At 34.2% G+C, this 20,120-nt stretch overlaps 1 protein-coding gene and 3 pseudogenes across 2 annotated transcripts; 3 read left to right on the top strand and 1 right to left on the bottom strand.

Moving 5' to 3' along the window:
- The first annotated feature begins 1,161 nt into the window (after positions 1–1,161).
- On the top strand, positions 1,162–3,690 carry LOC147566856 (calnexin homolog). The gene is made up of 4 exons (XM_086653416.1): positions 1,162–1,507; positions 1,599–1,668; positions 2,109–3,184; positions 3,460–3,690. The coding sequence occupies exons 1-4, from the start codon at positions 1,418–1,420 to the stop codon at positions 3,598–3,600; spliced, it is 1,377 nt and encodes a 458-aa protein (XP_086509542.1). The 5' UTR covers positions 1,162–1,417; the 3' UTR covers positions 3,601–3,690.
- An 8,846-nt stretch (positions 3,691–12,536) lies between these two features.
- On the top strand, positions 12,537–15,023 carry LOC147566855 (uncharacterized; annotated as a pseudogene). Its single transcript, XR_015230582.1, has 6 exons — positions 12,537–12,756; positions 12,860–13,042; positions 13,141–13,305; positions 13,871–14,068; positions 14,191–14,291; positions 14,377–15,023. The product of XR_015230582.1 is annotated as an uncharacterized LOC147566855 (transcript).
- A 506-nt stretch (positions 15,024–15,529) lies between these two features.
- LOC147566854 (potassium transporter 8 pseudogene) lies at positions 15,530–16,913 on the bottom strand (annotated as a pseudogene).
- A 1,379-nt stretch (positions 16,914–18,292) lies between these two features.
- Positions 18,293–19,371, top strand: LOC147566853 (uncharacterized; annotated as a pseudogene).
- Positions 19,372–20,120: the final 749 nt, after the last annotated feature.

The raw sequence follows: 20,120 nt of genomic DNA, 5'->3' as shown, positions 1-20,120 counted from the left end.
TAGCCCTGCGAGTTTGTGAGTGTTGGAGTTGAAAAACTAGTACGTTCTTTATAATTTGGGTCGAACCACCTAATTTTAAATTTTTAAGTTAAAATGACAAGTTATATTTTTTTTTTGTTAAAAATCTAAAATTTATATAATTTTGAGTTAAAATCTCAAATATTTGTATTTTGTTTGGTCAAACACCCAATATTTTTTGCAAAGTTGTTTCAAGGTGTTCGAAAGTTGTCGTAATGTGTTGGAAATTTGTCGCAAGATGTTGCAAAGCTGTCGTAAGGTGTTACAAGTTGTTGCAAAGTGTGCAAGTTATTGAAAATTACAAAAGTACCTAGGAAGTGGAAGACTAAAAAAAAATTAACTGATCTTTTTTCACCAGAACACAAAATTTACAAGGAGTTTTGACCAAATTTCCCTTTCTTTTTATTAGTTGAAAGAATTTATGTTGAAACTTCTGCCTCTGAGTTTATAGTAAGTAGATATTAATTCAAATATTTCATGAAAACCTGTAATATTGAAATGCGTCCAAACGGTTAAGAACCTCCACTAACTCCCTCACAAATGATGCGAGCGGGAGGATGAATAATATCGAAATGCATTCAATTAATACTCTTGCACAATTGCACTTCAGCACTTTTTGAAACTTTAAAGAGAGAGAAAAACCTCCTAAGGTGGATAAGGATAAAGGTAAATACGCCGTTAGATTGCAATATATAAGTTACTTGAATTTCCATTAATTTTTTCAATGGCTGAGATTGAAAAACACAAGTAGTTTCAAACAATAATAAAGAGATTTATCTATAAAAATGAGTATTCAAGACATAGGGATTTTACATGGTTGTTTTTTTTTTTTGTTCAAGGATTTTACATGGTTGTTGCTAGGAGCACTATATAATTTGTCCTAAAAAGGAGTCAACATTCAAGACCAAAATTGCATTTTACTCGGCCAATCACAAAATAGCAAAATTGGGACATAAATCTGACTATGTTTATGCTTCTAAAATGAATGTGGTTAGAACAACAAAAAAAAATTGATTATTAGAAATAATTTACTGTTATTAAAATCAGGTGGGAGTTGTTGGGATGGGAGGGAGAAGGAAGTCAACATGGACTTATTCTCACTACAGAGTATGAACTTACAAACTCACTTTTAGAGTTTTAGTCAGAGAAAAGAAGAAGAAGAAGAAGAAATACCCTTCAACTAGTCAGAGAAGAAGACCTTTTCATTCTCCGAGTTAAATCTAATTATATTATATTACTTATAAAATTGTATCAATAGTTAGATTTCTCAGTATTTAAGTTCAAGCTTCAAGATGATAAAATTGCATATCGATTTTGAATTGAATTAGTGTTTTGAGCTATCTATACATATTTCAGTACTTACAGGATTGGGTTATTAAATTCAAACCCCCCCTTACCCATGGAAATGAAATCATTCCTTTTGCAATTTAGTTTTGTTTGTTTGATTGAATCTGTTTTTATTTTTCAGATTTGTTGTGCTTCTGATGTGGTAATAATAAATAAGGGTTTCTGATTAATTTACATAAAGAATTTGAATTTTGTGAATATAATATGTTTAATTTGTGGGTTTAATTTTTCAGGTTTTTTATGAGTCTTTTCAAGAATCATTTGAAGGCAGATGGATTGTATCTGAGAAAGATGGTTATAAAGGTTAGTTAAATTCATTTAGATCTGCTTCTTTGTTCTTGGTATTGATTGTTTCTTTGTTCTGAGTCTTCATCTAAATTGCTGATTCGAGTTGATATTGGTGTATTCGTATCTGACAATTCAGACTCAGACGAGTCAGATTCAAACACCACATTAATATGACCTTAGTTCTACGAGAAGAAAACTGTCTCGCTTTCGTGCTCTTGGTTCCCTCTCTCTATAGGAAACCCTTACAAAAGTCTCTCATGGTCTAATAATAAAACTTGGAGTCACTTTTTAATAAAATGTATTGCCCTTAGCAACAAAGAAGTAAATAACATTCGAACTAGGATTCGATCGGTTTTGACCTAACCCAAGAACACTAATGTTTCTTTTCCCGTATACTTTGTTTGGCTCGCATTGGCATTTCGATTTGGTAATAAGTTTCCCATTTTGTGTTTTAGGTGTTTGGAAGCATGCTAAAAGTGAAGGGCATGATGATTATGGACTTCTTGTGAGTGAGAAAGCCAAGACATATGCTATAGTGAAAGAGCTCAGTGAACCTTTAATTGTTAAGAACAGAACTATTGTTCTGCAGTTTGAGACACGCTTCCAGAATGGACTTGAATGCGGTGGTGCGTATCTTAAATACCTCTCGCCCCAAAAGGGTGGATGGAAACCAGAAGAGTTTGACAATGAGTCTCCGTACACCATCATGTTTGGACCTGATAAATGTGGTTCCAAGAATAAAGTTCACTTCGTGTTGAGACACAAGAACCCCAATAGTCGAAAGTATATCGAACACCATCTTAAGTCCCCTCCAACTGTCCCATCTGACAAGCTCTCTCACGTCTATACTGCTATTCTGAAGCCTGATAACTCATTGATGATTTTAATTGATGGGAAGCAGATGAAACATGTGAATTTTCTCGTAGGAAATGATTTTGAACCACCAATTATCCCTACCAAAACAATTACCGATCTAAATGATTCAAAACCAACAAATTGGGATGAGAGGGAAAAAATTGAAGTCGTAAAAGTAGTAAAGACTAACGATTGGGATGATGATGTACGAACTAAGAAAGAAGATTACGAACAAACATGCCAAGAAGATCGAAATGACGAAGAAAATGGTATGTGCAAATTGGTGGTCAAGTCTAATAAGAAAATATGCATGAAAAAACCTAGTTATGGTGAATGGAGTAAGCTTATAAAGAAGAACCCAACTTGTAGAAGAAAATGGTATACACATCTGATTGACAACCCAAACTACAATGGGATTTGGAAGGCAAAGGAGATTCCTAATCCTGACTACTTTGAGCTTGACAAGCCTAATTTTGAAACAGTTGTTGGCATTGGAATTGAAATTTGGACTGAGGAAGATGGTATATTGTTTGACAACATTTTGATAACAACTAGTGAGGAGGTTGCAAAAACAATTAGAAAGAAAACATGGAAACCCAAATTTAAAGTTGAGAAAGAAAATCAGGAAATATCCGAAGAAGTTGTAGTTAGTTTTCTTACACGGATGGGCATCAATGTGAGTATTATTGCTCGCGAGCGTCTATAGGCACTTCCAAAATTACTCTTGGCCCGCTTTCCTCTTTGTGTCCCCACAAACTGGGGCATTCCGTGTTGAGCTTGAACAACACGAACTTAGGCCAGTCCGGAGCCTACGGGAAGCGCCAAGAGTGAAGGCGAGCCTTAGTAATTTTTGGGGCGCTTATAGACGCCTTGTTGCGCTTGAAGTTTGTTTGTTTATTTCCATTGTGCGTCTTTAGGTGTTATTTATAAATCAAATTCTTTTTCTTGCAGGAAAAAATAGTTGACTTGATCTCCAAGTGCAGCAAAATGGATATAACTTTGGGCCCACCAATTACTGTTTCAGTTACCGTTCATTGTTGTCCTTACTTCAACTTTAGTTTTAATTATGCGTTCAGTTTATTTGAGTTTTAATATATTTTGAAAAATTGCCTTCCTCAGTTTTAGGGGTTTGGGCTCAAGTTTGTAGTCACTCTGAAGATTTAATAAATTTACATTTCAACATCTAATATAGCAGACAGAGAATAAAACCTATACAATCCGAATTCATATTTGCCATTGACAATGAAACAATGACAATGAAACAATGCGACAAAGTGTAAGTACCGTTTAGTCTCTTATTTGCAACACCATAAACTAGGTCACCAAAAATAGATCTTATAAAAGAACGATTATGGACACAAATCATATCCCCTTTCTGACCCAATTTCAGTCCTTTATTAGAGACTCAGGTTTATTAGACCTTGGCTTTAATGGTCCTGGATTTACTTGGACAAACAGTAAAGCTCACCATCATTTAACTAAGGAAAGATTGGACAGAGCGATCTGTTCTGTCTCCTGACTTTCTGAATATCCGGAAGTAGGTCTTTTTCACCTTCCTCGATATAATAGCGACCATGCTCCTGTATTACTTAAGCTTATCACCAAAGGTCCAACTAATAATGCTCAGACCAAATTTGAGGTTTTTTGGACCAAACATAGAAATTTTAAGGAGAATTTTAACAATACTTGGGAAAATTCTGAAGGCCCTTTCTATGATAAAATTCAGAATGTTAAAGAGGTTGTTTATACCTGGAGTAAAAAGACTTTTGGTGTTGTTCATAATCGTCTTAAAATCTTACGCAAACGTCTTATGGATATACAGGTTTTGGCGTCAACCCCAACCCTTCTTGCGGCGGAAAGCAACATCCAGGAAGAGATAATAGAATTAGAAGAACTTCAACGTTCCAAAGCAGAGCAAAGATCTAAAAATAATTGGACTCATAACGGAGATAGAAATACGAAGGCCTTTCACTCAGCCATGACTCAAAGAAGGCATAAAAATAAAATACAATGTCTTACCAATCAAAATGGGGATCAAATATCAGACCCGGATTCTATCGCCAGTGAATTAATCAATTTTTTTCAGAATTTGTTTACAGCGGGTGAAGTCATTTCTCCCCCTTCAGAGTTATTGAATGCATTCAAGGTACTCTCAGAAGAAGCACTGGACGACATCTCGAGGACTCCCACCTATGAAGAAATAAAGGCTATCGTGATGAATATGGGATCATTAAAAAGTCCGGGACCAGATGGACTCCCATGTCACTTCTTTCAACACAATTGGGACACTTTGGGACAAGAGCTTGTGAACTACATACAGGAGGTCTTTCAATCGGGTCGTATTGATCCTTCTCTTAATTTAACGAATATAGCCTTAATTCCTAAATGTGGTAATCCGAGTTTCGCCTCAGACTTTCGACCAATTTCTCTTTGCAACTCGATGTACAAATTCATCACAAAAATAATAGCAAATAGAATCCGCCCCCATCTTGAAAGTTGCATAATGTGGACTCAAAATGCGTTTGTCCCAGAGAGACAAATAGTAGATAATATAGTCATAACTCAGGAAATAATCCACTCTATGCACAACTCTGGGGCTAAATCTAAGGGGGCTTTTTGTCTCAAAATGGACATGGCAAAGGCTTATGACCGAGTTGATTGGTCCTTCCTTCAAAAGGTCCTTAGAGCCACCAGATTTAGAGGCAAATTCTTAGACCTCATTATGTCATGCAACACCACGGCCTCTTTCAGTGTTAATGTTAATGGTCAACCAAAGGGTAATTTTAAGGCCACTAGAGGCCTAAGGCAGGGGTGTCCCCTATCCCCCTACTTTTTTATCCTTACCTCCCAAGCACTCTCTCTCCTCATTTCATTATTTAAAGTTCAAAATAAATATACAGGATATAAAATAAATGATCATTGCCCTAGTGTTTCCCATCTACTATTTGCTGACGATTTTATACTTTTTGGTGCCACATCTTCTCATAATCTACAAGCAATAAAGGACATCATGTCTCTGTACTCTAACTTCTCGGGTCAATTAGTAAATTTTGCAAAATCCTCTCTTTATTTCAGTAAAGGTGCAACAATTCCTATCCAGGTTCTATTCAGCTCTGACTTAAATGCTCCCAAGATGAATGATGAGGCAAAGTATCTTGGATCCTTATTATTAAAACCAGGAAATAGAATCAAAAGTTATAAATGGCTGGTAGAAAAATATGAAAAGAACTTGTCAGATTGGAAGCAAAAGTTTACCACACAAGCAGGGAAAACAGTTCTAATAAAACCAGTGCTAAACTCATATTGCACATATCCATTCAGCTTTCAAGTAATAGCACAAGGTCTGATCCAACAGTTAGATAAGAAACAACGAAACTTTTGGTGGGGTCATAAGCAAGATGAGAGGAAAATGCATTTCATACAATGGGATATCATCACAAGCCAAAAAGAAAATGGTGGATTAGGAATTAGATCACTAAAGGAAGTCAATGAATCGTTAATTGGGAAAATGACATGGAGGTTACTTACCCACCCTAATGCAATGAAGACAAAGATAATCAAAGGAAAATACTTTCAAAATGATGACTTTTGGTCTTCAACAAAACCACATTCTTCATCCAATCTATGGAGAGCAATTCTACATACTAGAGATACATGGAAAAAATTGCTTATGGTCGATGGGAGATGGATCTTCAATTAAATAGCTTTTGATCCATGGATACCAACACTCGAAAATCAAAAGCTGGAGATTATTTCACCTTTACCCAATAATATTTTCTGGGTTTTAGATCTAATACTACATAGTCCAAAGAGATGGAATCAAGAACTACTAAATAGCTACTTCAATACCCCAACAGTAAATGCAATCTTGGATATTAAATTGGGCATGGAATTTAACAACGATAATCTAGTTTGGAAACCATCAGTGAATGACAAATTTAACCCGAAATCCTACTACAAGGTGATTCATGAGAAACCTACCCTATCAGATTTTGCTCAGAACTTTCCATAGAAAAAACTTTGGAAGAAAACTACAACGAACCCAAATATTCAGTTGTTTATATGGAAAATGACTCACAATGGTCTTCCTACCTTGAATAATATTGGGATCAGAATCAACACCTTACCTCAAGTTTGCAAGATCTGTGATAGAGACGAAATATAAACCTTAACTCACCTTTTCGGGGAATGCTCCTGTTTTCAGTCACTCATTCAACATACAGGAAATCCAGATCTGCAACAATTAGGAATAAATCCTTTAGAAAACATCAAGAACCTACTACTACAAGGGGAAAATTCGAATAAAACCTGGTTAACGTATACTTATCTCCTCTGAGAATGGTGGAAAGCAAGGAATGCTTCAATATTCAATAATCAACCAGTCGATCTTCGTCGAGTTTGATTAAATACTACTATTTCCCTCAAAACACTTCCTAATTTCTTAAATAATTTAACTACCTCTCTTATTGAAAACATGCAGGAAGAGGAATGGATACCTCCATTAATGGGATCTCTGAAAATCAATGTAGACGGAGCTTACAGAGAGGATGAAGCAGCTGCGTCCGCCTTGATCAGGGACGATAAAGGAGAAATTATGTTTTCAACATCAATTTCCTTCACGCCAATATCTCCTCTTCATAGTGAGATTTGTGGATTCACTCTAGGGTTGGAAGCGGCGGAATTACTGGGATTAACAAACTTTATAATGGAAGGAGATTCAAGGTTAATTGTGGAATACCTAAATGACAAAGATCTGACGGTTCCGTGGCAACTTATCACACATCTGGAAGGGCTAAAAGGGTATGCCGCTCGATTTAGGGTTACCTTTACCCACTGTCGACGTGTGGCGAATAAAGAAGCTCACGTGTTGGCAGCACAAAAGATGAATTAACCCTAAGGGATTCGATGTGGGGCGCTACTTCTTTATTCTCCTGTGTTTTTCTTTATTTATTTGGGGTACCCAAAACAGTGAACACTTGTAATCTTTTTGATATTAATGAACTGTACCAAAAAAAAAGAATTAAATGACCCATTTTGTTGACAAATGATGATAGTTTAGTATAAAAGTTCTAGGGTGTGTGTTAGTGTGTGATTACAATTTACAATAAAGGGAAAGAAAAAACAATGGGACAAAAATCCTTAGAGAAATATTTTCTTATAAACATTTCCTATTAAGTACCTGGTTTACTCTGAAGAGATTCAACAATAAAATCAAGTTTTTGGCAATCGCGGATTTAACATTTGAATTCAGGAGAACGAAATTATATACCCGAATGACAAAAAAAATTAGAAACATGATAATTAACAAAAGAAAAATTATCAACACGCGTACATTATAAGTATATAGTATTATGAATGTATATTAAAGCAACGACACAGCTAGGATTTTACGTTAGGCATGACTGAACAAAAGTTAAAACGGTAAAAAAAACATTGATTTGTGTGACTAGTTTAGAGGAGCCAAACTTTAGTGTGAAGACAATTGTTTGACTCCATATGTTAATTGTCGAACAAATATTTTAGTTTCTTTTCTAAAAGGCAAGAGATAATTTCGAAGCTAAAATTTATAATACTAGGGTAGATCCCGTGCCCTAGGGCACGGACACTTGTATCAATCAAATGTTACGAAATTTATTGTTATTTTATTGAGAGAGAGAGATTTTTATTAGTTATTATTTTTTTGTTTCTTTTCTCTTAAATTAGTTATTATTTATTGAGAGAGAGATTTTAATTTATTTTTTAACCCTTCAAATATATTTTGTTTTTTTTTTCTTGAATTAGAATTTTTATTTAATGTTACGAAATTTATTGTTATTTTATTGAGAGAGAGAGATTTTTATTGGTTATTATTTTTTTTATTATTTTTTTGTTTCTTTTCTCTTAAATTAGTCATTATTTTATTGAGAGAGAGATTTTAATTTCTTTTTTTGAGCCTTGAAATATATTTTGTTTCTTTTTTCTTAAATTAGAATTTTTATTTCTAAGAAGGAAAGGGTTATTGTTTTTTAAATAGGTAACTTTATTTCTATCATATGTTAATTTATTGTTTTTTTGACTCCATATGTTAATTGTCGAACAAATATTTTAGTTTCTTTTCTAAAAGGCAAGAGATAATTTCGAAGCTAAAATTTATAATACTAGGGTATATCCCGTGCCCTAGGGCACGGACACTTGAATCAATCAAATGTTACGAAATTTGTTGTTACAAACATCCTTATTTAATTATGCATATTGTCTAAATGCCCTTCTCAAAATTTAAAATATAGTCCTTCGTAGAAATAAAGTTACCTATTTAAAAACAATAATCCTTTCCTTCCTAGAAATAAAATAACTAATTTAAGAAAAAAGAAACAAAATAAATTTCAAGGGTTAAAGAAAGAAATTAAAATCTCTTTCTCTCTCAATAAAACAATAACTAATTTAAGAGAAAAGAAACAAAAAAATAATACCAAAAAATAATAACTAACAAAAATCTCCCTCTCTCAGTAAAATATAAAATAAAATTTGTAACATTTGATTGATATAAGTGACCGTGCCCTAGGGCACGGGATATACCCTAGTGGTTAATAAATGAGATTAAATAAAAAAAGATATATGAACCAACAAATTATTGTAATAAGCTTTACTCTCTATTTTAGGGAGGTTATCTCATTAAAAAGAGAATTAATTAATTAAATCTTGAAGCTTTTAGTTTGGATGGCACCTTCTAATACAAAAAAAAAACAACAAGAAGATCCCAAAAACATGAAATCTTTTTTGAATTGGTAAGTGTGTGCTTCGAATCCTTGATCTCTAAGTTGGAAGACTTACCTCTTACCACTTCAGCTAAGGGTTGTTGGCCCTAAAACATGAAGTTTGTTTTCTCATTTTAATCATGTTTGAGGTAATTGTCTTATGTGTATTTAAACTTATGTCTTTTACAATTTCTAATCTTTTAAATTGTTAACAAATATTGTGTTAAGGTTCTTCATAGTTTTAAGTATTTCCGTTGACCTTTATCGAGACTTGAAGCTTTAAAATAACAAAACTTTGTTTGGCCCGAATTGTTGTTGAACCTTTAAACTAAGACATTAGCTATTGTTTTAAGATTTAATAACATACAAATGTTATAATACTAACTTGCTTAAGTTATTAAGAATCTATATATAAGTTTTATTTTACTTCATTTTCACGTTTGTTGATTCTTTAGTAATCTTTTATAAATGATAACAAAAGTCTTTTATAAGAAACTAAAGTTTATAAATTTAATAAAGAAACCAAATAAATTATTAAACTAACATTAAACTTTATAAAATGACTTAAGCAAGTTAATATAATAACGTAGGTATGCTATTAAAACATTATTGTTAAAACGACTTTTAAAAGTGATGAAATATTATAACATTAATAAGTTATAAAAGTTTATTTAATATGTTTAAATTGTTAAGTTTGTAATTAAATGTACATTAGTATTTTGAAAGTCAAAAAACTCCTAATTCTCTACATTGAAAAATATTAAATTATTAAAGTAACATTTAAATATTATCAAATATAGATTTATTAATGTTTGAAGAACCAAAAACTTTATTAATGTTTATAGTAGATACTGATGTTGTTATATTTAAATATTATCAAATATAAATTTATTAATGTTTCAATAACCAAAAAAGTCAATTAATGTATATAGCAGATACTGATGTTGTTATATGTTTAATTTCGTTTGAACCCTCTCTCACCTTAGAGGTAAAGTCTCAGTCACGCCAGGGTCACGGAAGGAGACAAACAATGTCTCGTCAATTGCATAACAAAGCCTCGTCTGTTGCATAACACATACTACGGGATTGTTTCCCCATCAGAGACACCACAAGGGAAGGTGTGCAAGATATAGATTTGGAAATACTCATAGAGCTACGAAAAATTTTGCCAACCGTTGAACAGTTTTTGACCATTTCTAACTATTTATTTTCTCCTTCGGATTCAGAACTCGTTTGTTTATGTTTTGTACTGTTAGTTTAATAAAGTTACTTTACAAATACCGTTTTAATAACATACATACGTTATTAAATTAACTTTAACTTGTTGAAATTATCTTAATAAAGTTTAAAGTTAATTTAACAAGTTTTAAAGTTAGTTTAATAAAATTTAAAGTTAGTTTAATAATTTATTTAGTTTGTTTATTAAATTTATAAATTTCAGTTTCCTATAAGAGACTTTTGTTTTCATTTGTAAGAGATTATCGAAGAATTTAAAAACAAGTTTTGATTATTTCATTTTCTCGTTTGTTGATTCTTCAGTAATCTGTTATTATAAATGATAACAACGGTCTTTTTATAGAAAGTTACATTTTATACATTTAATAAAAAAACTAAATAAATTACTAAACTAACTTAAATAAGAGTATGGCCCACATGAGAAACTAATGTAAAAAACATGATAGAGTTCAGAATGTTTTATTTGAAGTTTTCCCATGGACGCGTTGAATGCACCCAAGTTTCCACCCATTACAAAAAGTAAAAACCATTGCGACATTTTACTGAACAATCTAGAAAGTAAGGGTTTAGTATTTTTCTTTTTGTTGAGAAATTGAGACCATGGTTTAGTACTCGGTAGGTGTGGTTTCTATTATCTATCAAAACATGTTTACACATTCTTCAATATGAAAACATATGTGTTTTGATTTTTGTTAGTAAAGTTTGGGTCTCTATAGATGACCCACCATATTTTCCAAGGGCTTAGAGCATCTCCAATACAACACTCAACAAAAACTCAATTAACCCAATGTGCCAAGTATGAGTTGAGTTTCTCTTTCTTAGGTTGCACTATTGAGATACTCAATTCAAAATTCATCTCCAATGCAACACTAAAAAAAACTCAACATTTACTTTAGATTTACTTTTGGTTCTTATTAAATTGTTGATGTGGACCAATTGAGATAAAACAATAAATGTTGAGATACTCAAAAGAAAACTCAACAATTGAGTTTTCTTTTGAGTATCTCAATATTTATTGTTGCCACATCATATTGAGACTCTAGTTGAGTGTTGCATTGGAGAGTGTTTTTTGCCAAAAACTCAAGTAGTCTTATGTGTCAAATTGACTTTTGTAAGTCGGGTATTGCATTGGAGATGCTCTTATACTCATATGGTTCTCCATTCTATAGTAATTTTTCAAGCGGTCTCATAAATAGCTTTGTGTAAAAGATAGAGAGCAAGTAAAAATGCGTCGTATCTTTCATCAAAAAAAAAAAAAAGTAAAAATGCGTCGTAGACAAAGAACCGTACGAGAATTAGCTCCATTTTCAAATAGGGGTGGAGAAAAAAATACCAGAAGGTTTGGGCCCACCCACAAGTAGGCCCAGGGAGAACATATAGATTTTGGGGGTCGGGTAAGGGTAGAGGAGGCCACCTGATATATCGTCCATGCCGATGAACGCCCTAGCTCTCAAAGGCGAAGCTTGCCTTGACGGCCGAAAAGAGAGGCTTTTATCATTTGGACTTCGAAGGAAGAGTTCCTTACTTCAAAATCCCCAGTTAAACGCTGGAACCCGATTCACCCGACCCAATGTTTGAAGTACTTTTTTTTTGTTGAACTGATGGTGTGTTTGGTTGCAGGATTCATATGAAAAGTGGAATTTGGTAGGATTCATAAATCCTTGGTCTGTTTGGCTACCAAGAATCCTAGGACTCTTGAATCCTAAGGATTCCTAATTCTAAAATTTGTATTGGACCAAAATCCCACCCTATCCCCTACGATTTGTTAGGATTTTGGATTAATGAACCTAAATTTCAAACTTAAAATAAAAAGAAAAAATATTTCCTTCTACAAAATCATTATTTTTTTTTCAAAATCATTATTTTTTTCAAAAATCATAATTTTTCTAAAGACGTTTAGAAATACTCAAATAATAAATAAATCATAGGATTCTTAGTTACCAAACAAGCCAAAAAATATTACTTGGATTCATGAATCCGCGGAATCATGAATCCCAAGGACTCATGAATCCGCGGATTCATGATTCGGCCGTCCAAACACACCATGAATGTCTGAAGTACTGGTGGCGACCGGATGCCTGAAGTACACGGCCGCCCGATCCCCACACCTATTCCAAGTTTCCAACCATACAGTTTGACTTGAGTGAGCTCATCAGGTGCGAATGAGTAACTCGCATTCTTCATTTTCTTACTGAGAATTTCATTTCCATGGCATTCCAACTTTATTCACTCATCACCTTCCTTCTCTTCACTCTCTGTTCTTCAAGAACACAACAAGGTAATTACTTTCTTTATAAACCCATAACAACTCACTACTCTTCTTCCTTTTTGTTCTTAACATATTAAAAAAACCCTAACTTTTTCTGGGTTTTTTTGTCCAGTAACGTCTGATCTTGTATTAGAAGATGGATACACAGTAAGTACAGAAATTGATGGCAACAAATTGAGTAATCACATAAACCCTTCTTCAATTCTCCCTCGATTTGGCAAAACAAAGCATGAACTTATCATTCTTGATACTCCAAATAGTGCTTTTTATTCCATCACTTTCCCAATTTCAAATGGTTTGTACTTTTTTTTTTTTAAACTTTTATTATTACCTAAATTCAATCTATTGAATTTGAAATTAGGGTTTGATACTTTGATGTTGTTGTTTACACAGATAGTGAAATAAATAGAGTCAGTGGTAATAGTACTGCTGGGTTTTCTGATGGGGATTTAGTTTCTTCCATGTTTGATTGACCTAGAAGCTTTGCTCTTGATACCAAAGGGAATGTTTATGTAGCTGATAAGAACAACCATGTCATTCGAAAAATCAGCAAAGAAGGTAACTTTTTTTTTTTGTTAAATTGTCATTTTGAATCTTGGAGTTAGGGTATTTTGTTGTTATTGCTTGTAAGTTTTAATGGTTTACTAATGTTTATTTCAAGATCTAAGTAGTCGATATCTAGACCATAATGATCAATGGGCGATTATCGATAAGACATATAAGAAGTAGAATAAGGCGACATGGACGAAATAACGCCGATATTACTTGTCATATCAATGTGGGTTATTAGCTTGTCTATCTTATCGGGCCATGGTAGCCATATTCGATATACCCGAGAAATCACTACATAAGCTAGGAGAAATAAAGGTCTTCTAACCTCTTTTGCCGAGACCGTGGGTGCTGTTAAATTGTGGAGTAGCTTCTAAGTTTTTTTTTTTCGCTATTTCTACCCATAGGTTTCTTTTGTTAGATTGATTGGTGGCTAATTAACTATATAGATCATAAAATGAGCAACCAAGTATGATTAAAACTAGACGTCAGAAAGGTCTCGGGTTTCTTCTAACATGAATTAGCGTCCAATGCGAAACAGATTACTAATCTTTAATAATACCTTGTTGTTTAGGTGTAACAACAATTGCTGGAGGCTACACAAGAAAGCCAGGAAAAGCCGATGGGCCTGCTCAATATGCATCATTCTCAGAAGATTTCGAGCTTGTCTATGTTCCTGAATTATGTTCCTTGTTGATCTCTGATCGGGGAAACAGATTGGTTCGAAAGATCGGTTTGAAACCAGAGGACTGCACAACTGGTTCTGGATTAAGTATGCTTTAGTGTCATTTAGTCCAATTTCTATCATAATCTCGTCGGTAGAAGGTGAATAATCTTTTGTTTCAAGTTTGAAAAAAATAATGTTCTGATTTCTTGTGTTTTTCTTTTTTGAAGAACTTGGAATGTCCTGGGGACGGATGATTTTCTTCGGAGTCTTCTGCTTTGCCCTCGGTTCAGGAGTCACATTTGCAGCTTATCAGTTTCTCCCTCCTCGTGTAAGTCTTTCTTGTTTCATCTATTTGCTATTAATCTTCAACTGAAAACTATAGTAGTTAAACCCTTTTCGAACTTTTTAGACAGGAAATATTCAGCAACAGCAATCTCAACGCGATATGGAAGCACTACCAAATCAATCTGGGGAAGCGAGTTCTGATAGTCTGCTCCGCCATCAAAAACGTAGTTGCTAGATTACCACTTTATGTTCTAATTGTTAAGATTGTTAGAATAAGCTTATCTTATCTTTCTCTAGTAATTGGATTCAATATAGTAGAAAAACGGAAGTTTTGCAGAAACCCTGTTCCTTTGGTTGACTCGGACGGTTTAGGTGAGATTGATGTGCCGAACCCAGAATCAAAGGATTTAATAAATTTTGATGCAGAATTTGATCTTTCAGAGAACGACGTTAATCAAATAGATGGAGATGACGATAGGGATGATGTTAAAACTTGCAGGAATCAAAGAATCGACAGTATGATAGAGAGCAACATTATGGATTTTGGTGTACAGGCTAGAGAAAGACACCGAGATGATGGATTCCTGAAGGGCAGTTCAGGTGTAGTTAGAAGGAAATGAGTAAAAAGTTTGTAGGGAAATAGTTTTAAGTGTTCTTGGATTTGTCTATTTACTCAGACTAGTTAGGACTACTTATGAATGTATATATAGGATGACTTTGTGATTCACAAAGGTTCTCTTTGGATCTTCATCTATTTGCTTATTGGTGTGACTTGTAAGTGTTGGTGTATTTTGCTTCACACTTTGAAGTTATATGGAACCAAGGAGGGGATCTCCCATTTTACCTGGCCCAAGCCCAAACCCAAACCCACGCATAGTCACCATCAACCCCCACCCCTATTACCTTCTTTTTTTTTGCGAAAAATATCTTTTCCAACAAAAAGGATGCGGTACAAATCCATGGTGTCTGTTTTTCCAATTGTGAAGCATGGTTAAGCAACCATACTTGGAGCAAGAGAAGAAATATTGAATGGTGAAATATCACCCAATTAAGTGTGTCTAGTGTATTTTTTGCAGAGTAGCAGGATCATTGACATCATCGAGAAAGAATACTTTTTCTTAGGCTAAAACGTTAATATTGAGATCTCAAATCAATTTATTGGTCTCATGATATATCTTACTAAAACCGAACAAAAAAATATAAGCTTGTTTGGTTGATCTGATTTTTCTATTATTATGATACCAAGAAAACTATTGGCAGACTCCCTTCTTGAGTCCTAAAATCAGATTGACAATAAGTATCCTTGTGAAAAGATACAAGAAGTAGATCTAGCCCTACTGTTATTGTATACAGACATCATTATAGATACAGATAGACAGACAGACAGACAGACATATAAACGATGCCCCGCCATATAGACATAGAAAAGAAGGAATATTAAACATGACAAACCATTCCAACTTTCAGGGAAGATGCATGGGGTATGTCAAGTGCATAAGTAGGTCTTCTGCAGTTTCTTCTCAAGAAATCATATCCAACATTCAGTGCCAGTTTCTTTACAAGGCTCGAACCTCTTTTAGCTTTTACATGTGAGTGCCCGAGAATAAACGCCATACCCGCTTCCCTAGCTTTCATTAGCTCCTGCAACTCTTCTCTCGCGTTCATGTCCATATCTTGACTCTCTGCAAACACAAATCTCCCTCTTCTTCTTGATGAAGATATTGGAGACTCTATTTCTCTATCCTCAAATCCGTTCTGTTCTTCTTGATCCTCACATATTTGGATCCCTTCGGTATGTGTTGAAGATGTTCCAACGACTGTCACTCCTTCGCCATGTCTACTACCCGGATGTTCTACTCTTTGTTCTTGGCTTCCAGAACGTATAAACTCAGCTATACTACAAACAAGATCCTTCTCGAATTCTAAATCGTCTTTGTGAATATCATGGTACCCGTATCTAACGATGCATCTATAGATTCTGTACTCTTTTGGACCAATCCTGCCTATAAGGAATCTTTCTTCGGGTCGAACATATGGGACAGGAACAGATTTTATGCAGAGGAAGACTAGTACCTGGTGGAAGGCTGGAAGGTTGGTCACGAAGTGAGAGAAAACCGCAGGTATCCTTGAGACAAGTTCAGAATGAACGAGGCCGATTCCTTTAACACGGACAAATCCTAGGCTGGGTCCAAGCCCGAGTAGCCAGTTGATGGATACCTTGTTCTGGAGATCAAACTCGTACCTCTTAAGTGTCCCATAATGCCAAACATACATGACAATCAAGAAAATGAACCCAAGAGCGACTGGGAACCATGCCCCTTCAAGAAACTTGACGAGGGAAGCTACGAAAAAGAGTGCTTCGATGGTGCCAAAGAAGAGTATGAAGCAAACATCAAGGAAGACGCTCTGCTTCCAGCATAGGACTATAACTAGCGACATTAAATTAAGCAAGTAGTTACGATCATGACGGTTATAACAGCCAACCCTGTGTCAAGAGAGCGAGACTATGACGTCAGTGACCAAGTAGAGAATTCAAAAGTTATTAAACTACAATTCCTAGTGCTTTATTAAAAAAAGATGTTTGACCCAGTCATCGTTTTCCCTTCTGTTTTATTATATAGATTTTAAATTTCCATCTTGAAAATCACAAAAAAATGACCTTCATTATTAGAGGTTCCCTTAAGAGCATCTCCAATGCAAGACTCAAATGGAGAAACTTAGAGTGCCACTTAGGATTTTTTGAGTTTTTCACAAAACTCTCTCCAATGCAACACCCAATTTGAACCTTAGGATGATGTGGCAGGAGTTAAAATTGAGGAGTCTTAAGAAGAAACTCAATATTTGAGATTTCTTTTGAGTATCTCAATTAGCCACATCAGCAATTTTTATATTAAAAAAAATATCTTTTATTTGTTGGGAAAGTAACTGCTCGTATCCTTCTCTTTCTTCTCCAACGAGTTCCCTTCTCCAACGAATCTTCTTCCTATTTCTTCTACTTCTACAACATACATCAAAGGATTGAAGGTATGTGTTCCTTTTCTAGATTTGTGAAAGATGATTTTATAACTTTCTATCTTTATTGATTTTGCTTTGATGTTCTGAAAATCTGATTGCAAATTAGGTCTATTTTCATCAATCTCAAACTGTGTTTCAATTGTCTTCCTTCATTTAATCCAACATTGAAAACTAATTAAATAATTTCATAATTATTTTGTTTGTGAAAGTATAACTATAAAACTTTTTTATTGATTCTTCACCTGTCATAAAATCTGATTATAAATCAATATATGTTCTTGGTTGTTACTTGTTTTAATCAATCTAAAGTTAATTTATTTTTTGAAGTTTCATAAGTTTTAGGTTATTTGATTTGTGAACATTTGATTATAAAATCTGATTATAAGATTTCTTTTTCTAAATTTTTCATCTTTATCATAAAAATCATATCAATACGGTATATTCACAAATCTGACTAGTTTTTTGCTTTTTCTTCTTTTGATCACAATGAAGTTATCAAAATTTCAAGTTTTATTATTTTTGTTGATCTTGATATATACAAATCAGATGTTAATTGAATTTGTTGTTTTATACAATTTGCAGTTCATAATGTTTAGTTCAACATCGACGTCAGAAAGTTCGACTAGTAGCGATGACCCTTAGTCTTACAGAAATTGCTCATTAGATGAGATATCAAGTGATATCTTAAAATCTGATGAAATAACACAGATCTTGGTGGAAACCGTTGGAATCTATATTCAACCTATTGTTGCAACTACAATGATGAATCGTAAACGCCCGCATGGTGGATCTATTTGCGGAAGACGTCATATTCATCGTGAAAGAAAAGCTCGCCATTATTTAATAATTAATGATTACTTCAAGGGTGAAGATTCGAAGTATTTGCCTGAGCACTTTCGTCGTCGTTTTCGGATGGATATCAACCTCTTCAATCGAATTCTACATGGACTTGGCAAGAAGAATAAATATTTTACACTACAAGTTGATGTCGTTGGAAAAAGAGGATTAAGTCCACTATAAAAAGTGATTGCGGCAATCCGTATGCTTGCATATGGGTGTTCAACTGATCTTCTTTGATGAATATGTACAAATAGGTGAAAGCACCGCAATCGAAAGTCTTCAATATTTCTGTGATTCTGTGATTGAGATTTTTGAAGAAGAATATTTGAGAAGACCTAATAAAGATGACATCAAAACGTTACTGAAACAAGGAGAGAAGCGAGGGTTTCCTGGTATGCTTGCCAGTCTTGATTGTATGCATTGGCATTGGAAAAATTGTCCTACAGCACGGCACGATACACATACAAATGGTTTTAAAAGGGTTCCTACTATAATTTTAGAGGTCGTTGCATCACAAAACTTATGGATTTGGCATGCATTTTTTGGTATGGCCGGTACAAATAATGATATTACTGTTCTTGATAGATCCCCATTATTTGATGATCTTATACATGGAACATCTCCAACATGTAATTTCGTGTTGCAAGGTCATATTTACAATATGGGATACTACCTAACGGATGGGATTTATCCAGAATATGTTATTCTTATTCAAACTACTTCTCAACCATCTAGTATGAAAGAAAAAGTTTTTGCCAAGCAACAAGAAGCTGTAAGGAAAGATGTGGAACGTGCATTTAGAGTGTTGCAAAGCAGATGACATATTATCAAGGGTTCGTCCCGTATGTGGCTGGCAGAGGATCTTAGGAAGATTATGAAGACGTGTATCATATTGCACAATATGATCATTGAGAGTGAGCATAGTCAAAGAATCGATCCTGAACGCTGGGAGCCACATACAAACAAAAATGCTACACCTGTCGAATTAGAGCGTGACTATGTCTTTTTATCAGATATCATTGGTCAGATCAATCAAATTCGAGACAAAAGTGTACACAAAGAATTAAAGAATGACCTCGTTAACCACTTGTGGGAAATTTATGGAGATGGCGAAATTTAACTTTGCTTAGACTAGTATTTATTTGCTTTAGTTTTATTTCATAGTTATTTTAGTTGATGAAAAACTTAAATGAGTTATAGTATTTGTTTTGTTTTAGTTTGATTGCATTGTTACTCTAGTTGATGAAAAATTTAACTGGATTATACTACTTGAATCGTTTATTATGTGATTTGTTAGTTTTTTTATGAAAAATATTAATTAAGTGTTGAATTGGGGCAGCAAGAACAACATTGGAGTTCGCACTTAAATGGTACAACAGTAACAATGTTGTTGCACTTAAATGAGGCAGCAACAGCAATGTTCGCGCGACCCTTAAATGGGGCAGCAACAACAACATTGCGACTGCACCTAAATGAGGGCAGTAACAATGCTATTGTTGCACTTAAGTGATGGCAGCAACAATGTTACTGTTGTCCTTAAATGGAGCAACAACAACATTGTTGTTGCACCTAAATGAAGGCAGCAACATTGTTATTGTTGCACCTAAATGAGGGCAGCAACAATGTTATTGTTGCAACAACATTTCCCATAAATCGGGCAGCGATATCGTTGTTGCTTGCTGCGACATCGTTGTTCATTCATGATTCTAATAAACAGGAAAAATATATTCGAAACACGAAGTGTTCCCGCGACTGTTAAATGGGGCAACAACAACAACATTGCTACTGCACCTAAATGAGGGCTACTACACCTAAATGTTGTTGTTGCACTTAAAGGATGGCAGCAACAATGTTGATACTTCCCTTAAATGGAGCAACAACAACAACACTGTTGCTGCACCTAAATGAAGGCAGCAACAGTGTTGCTGTTGCACCTAAATGAGGGCAGCAACAATGTTGGTGTTGGAGTAACATTGTTGCAACATTTCCCATAAATGGGGCCGCGACATCATTGCTT

Source organism: Eschscholzia californica, unplaced genomic scaffold (genome assembly GCF_041429995.1).
Source record: "Eschscholzia californica isolate CP2 unplaced genomic scaffold, dmEscCali1.0.p SCAF_1, whole genome shotgun sequence".
Lineage (NCBI taxonomy): Eukaryota > Viridiplantae > Streptophyta > Magnoliopsida > Ranunculales > Papaveraceae > Eschscholzia > Eschscholzia californica.
Note: the sequence above shows the minus strand (reverse complement) of the source record. Positions and strands in the feature narration are given on the sequence as shown.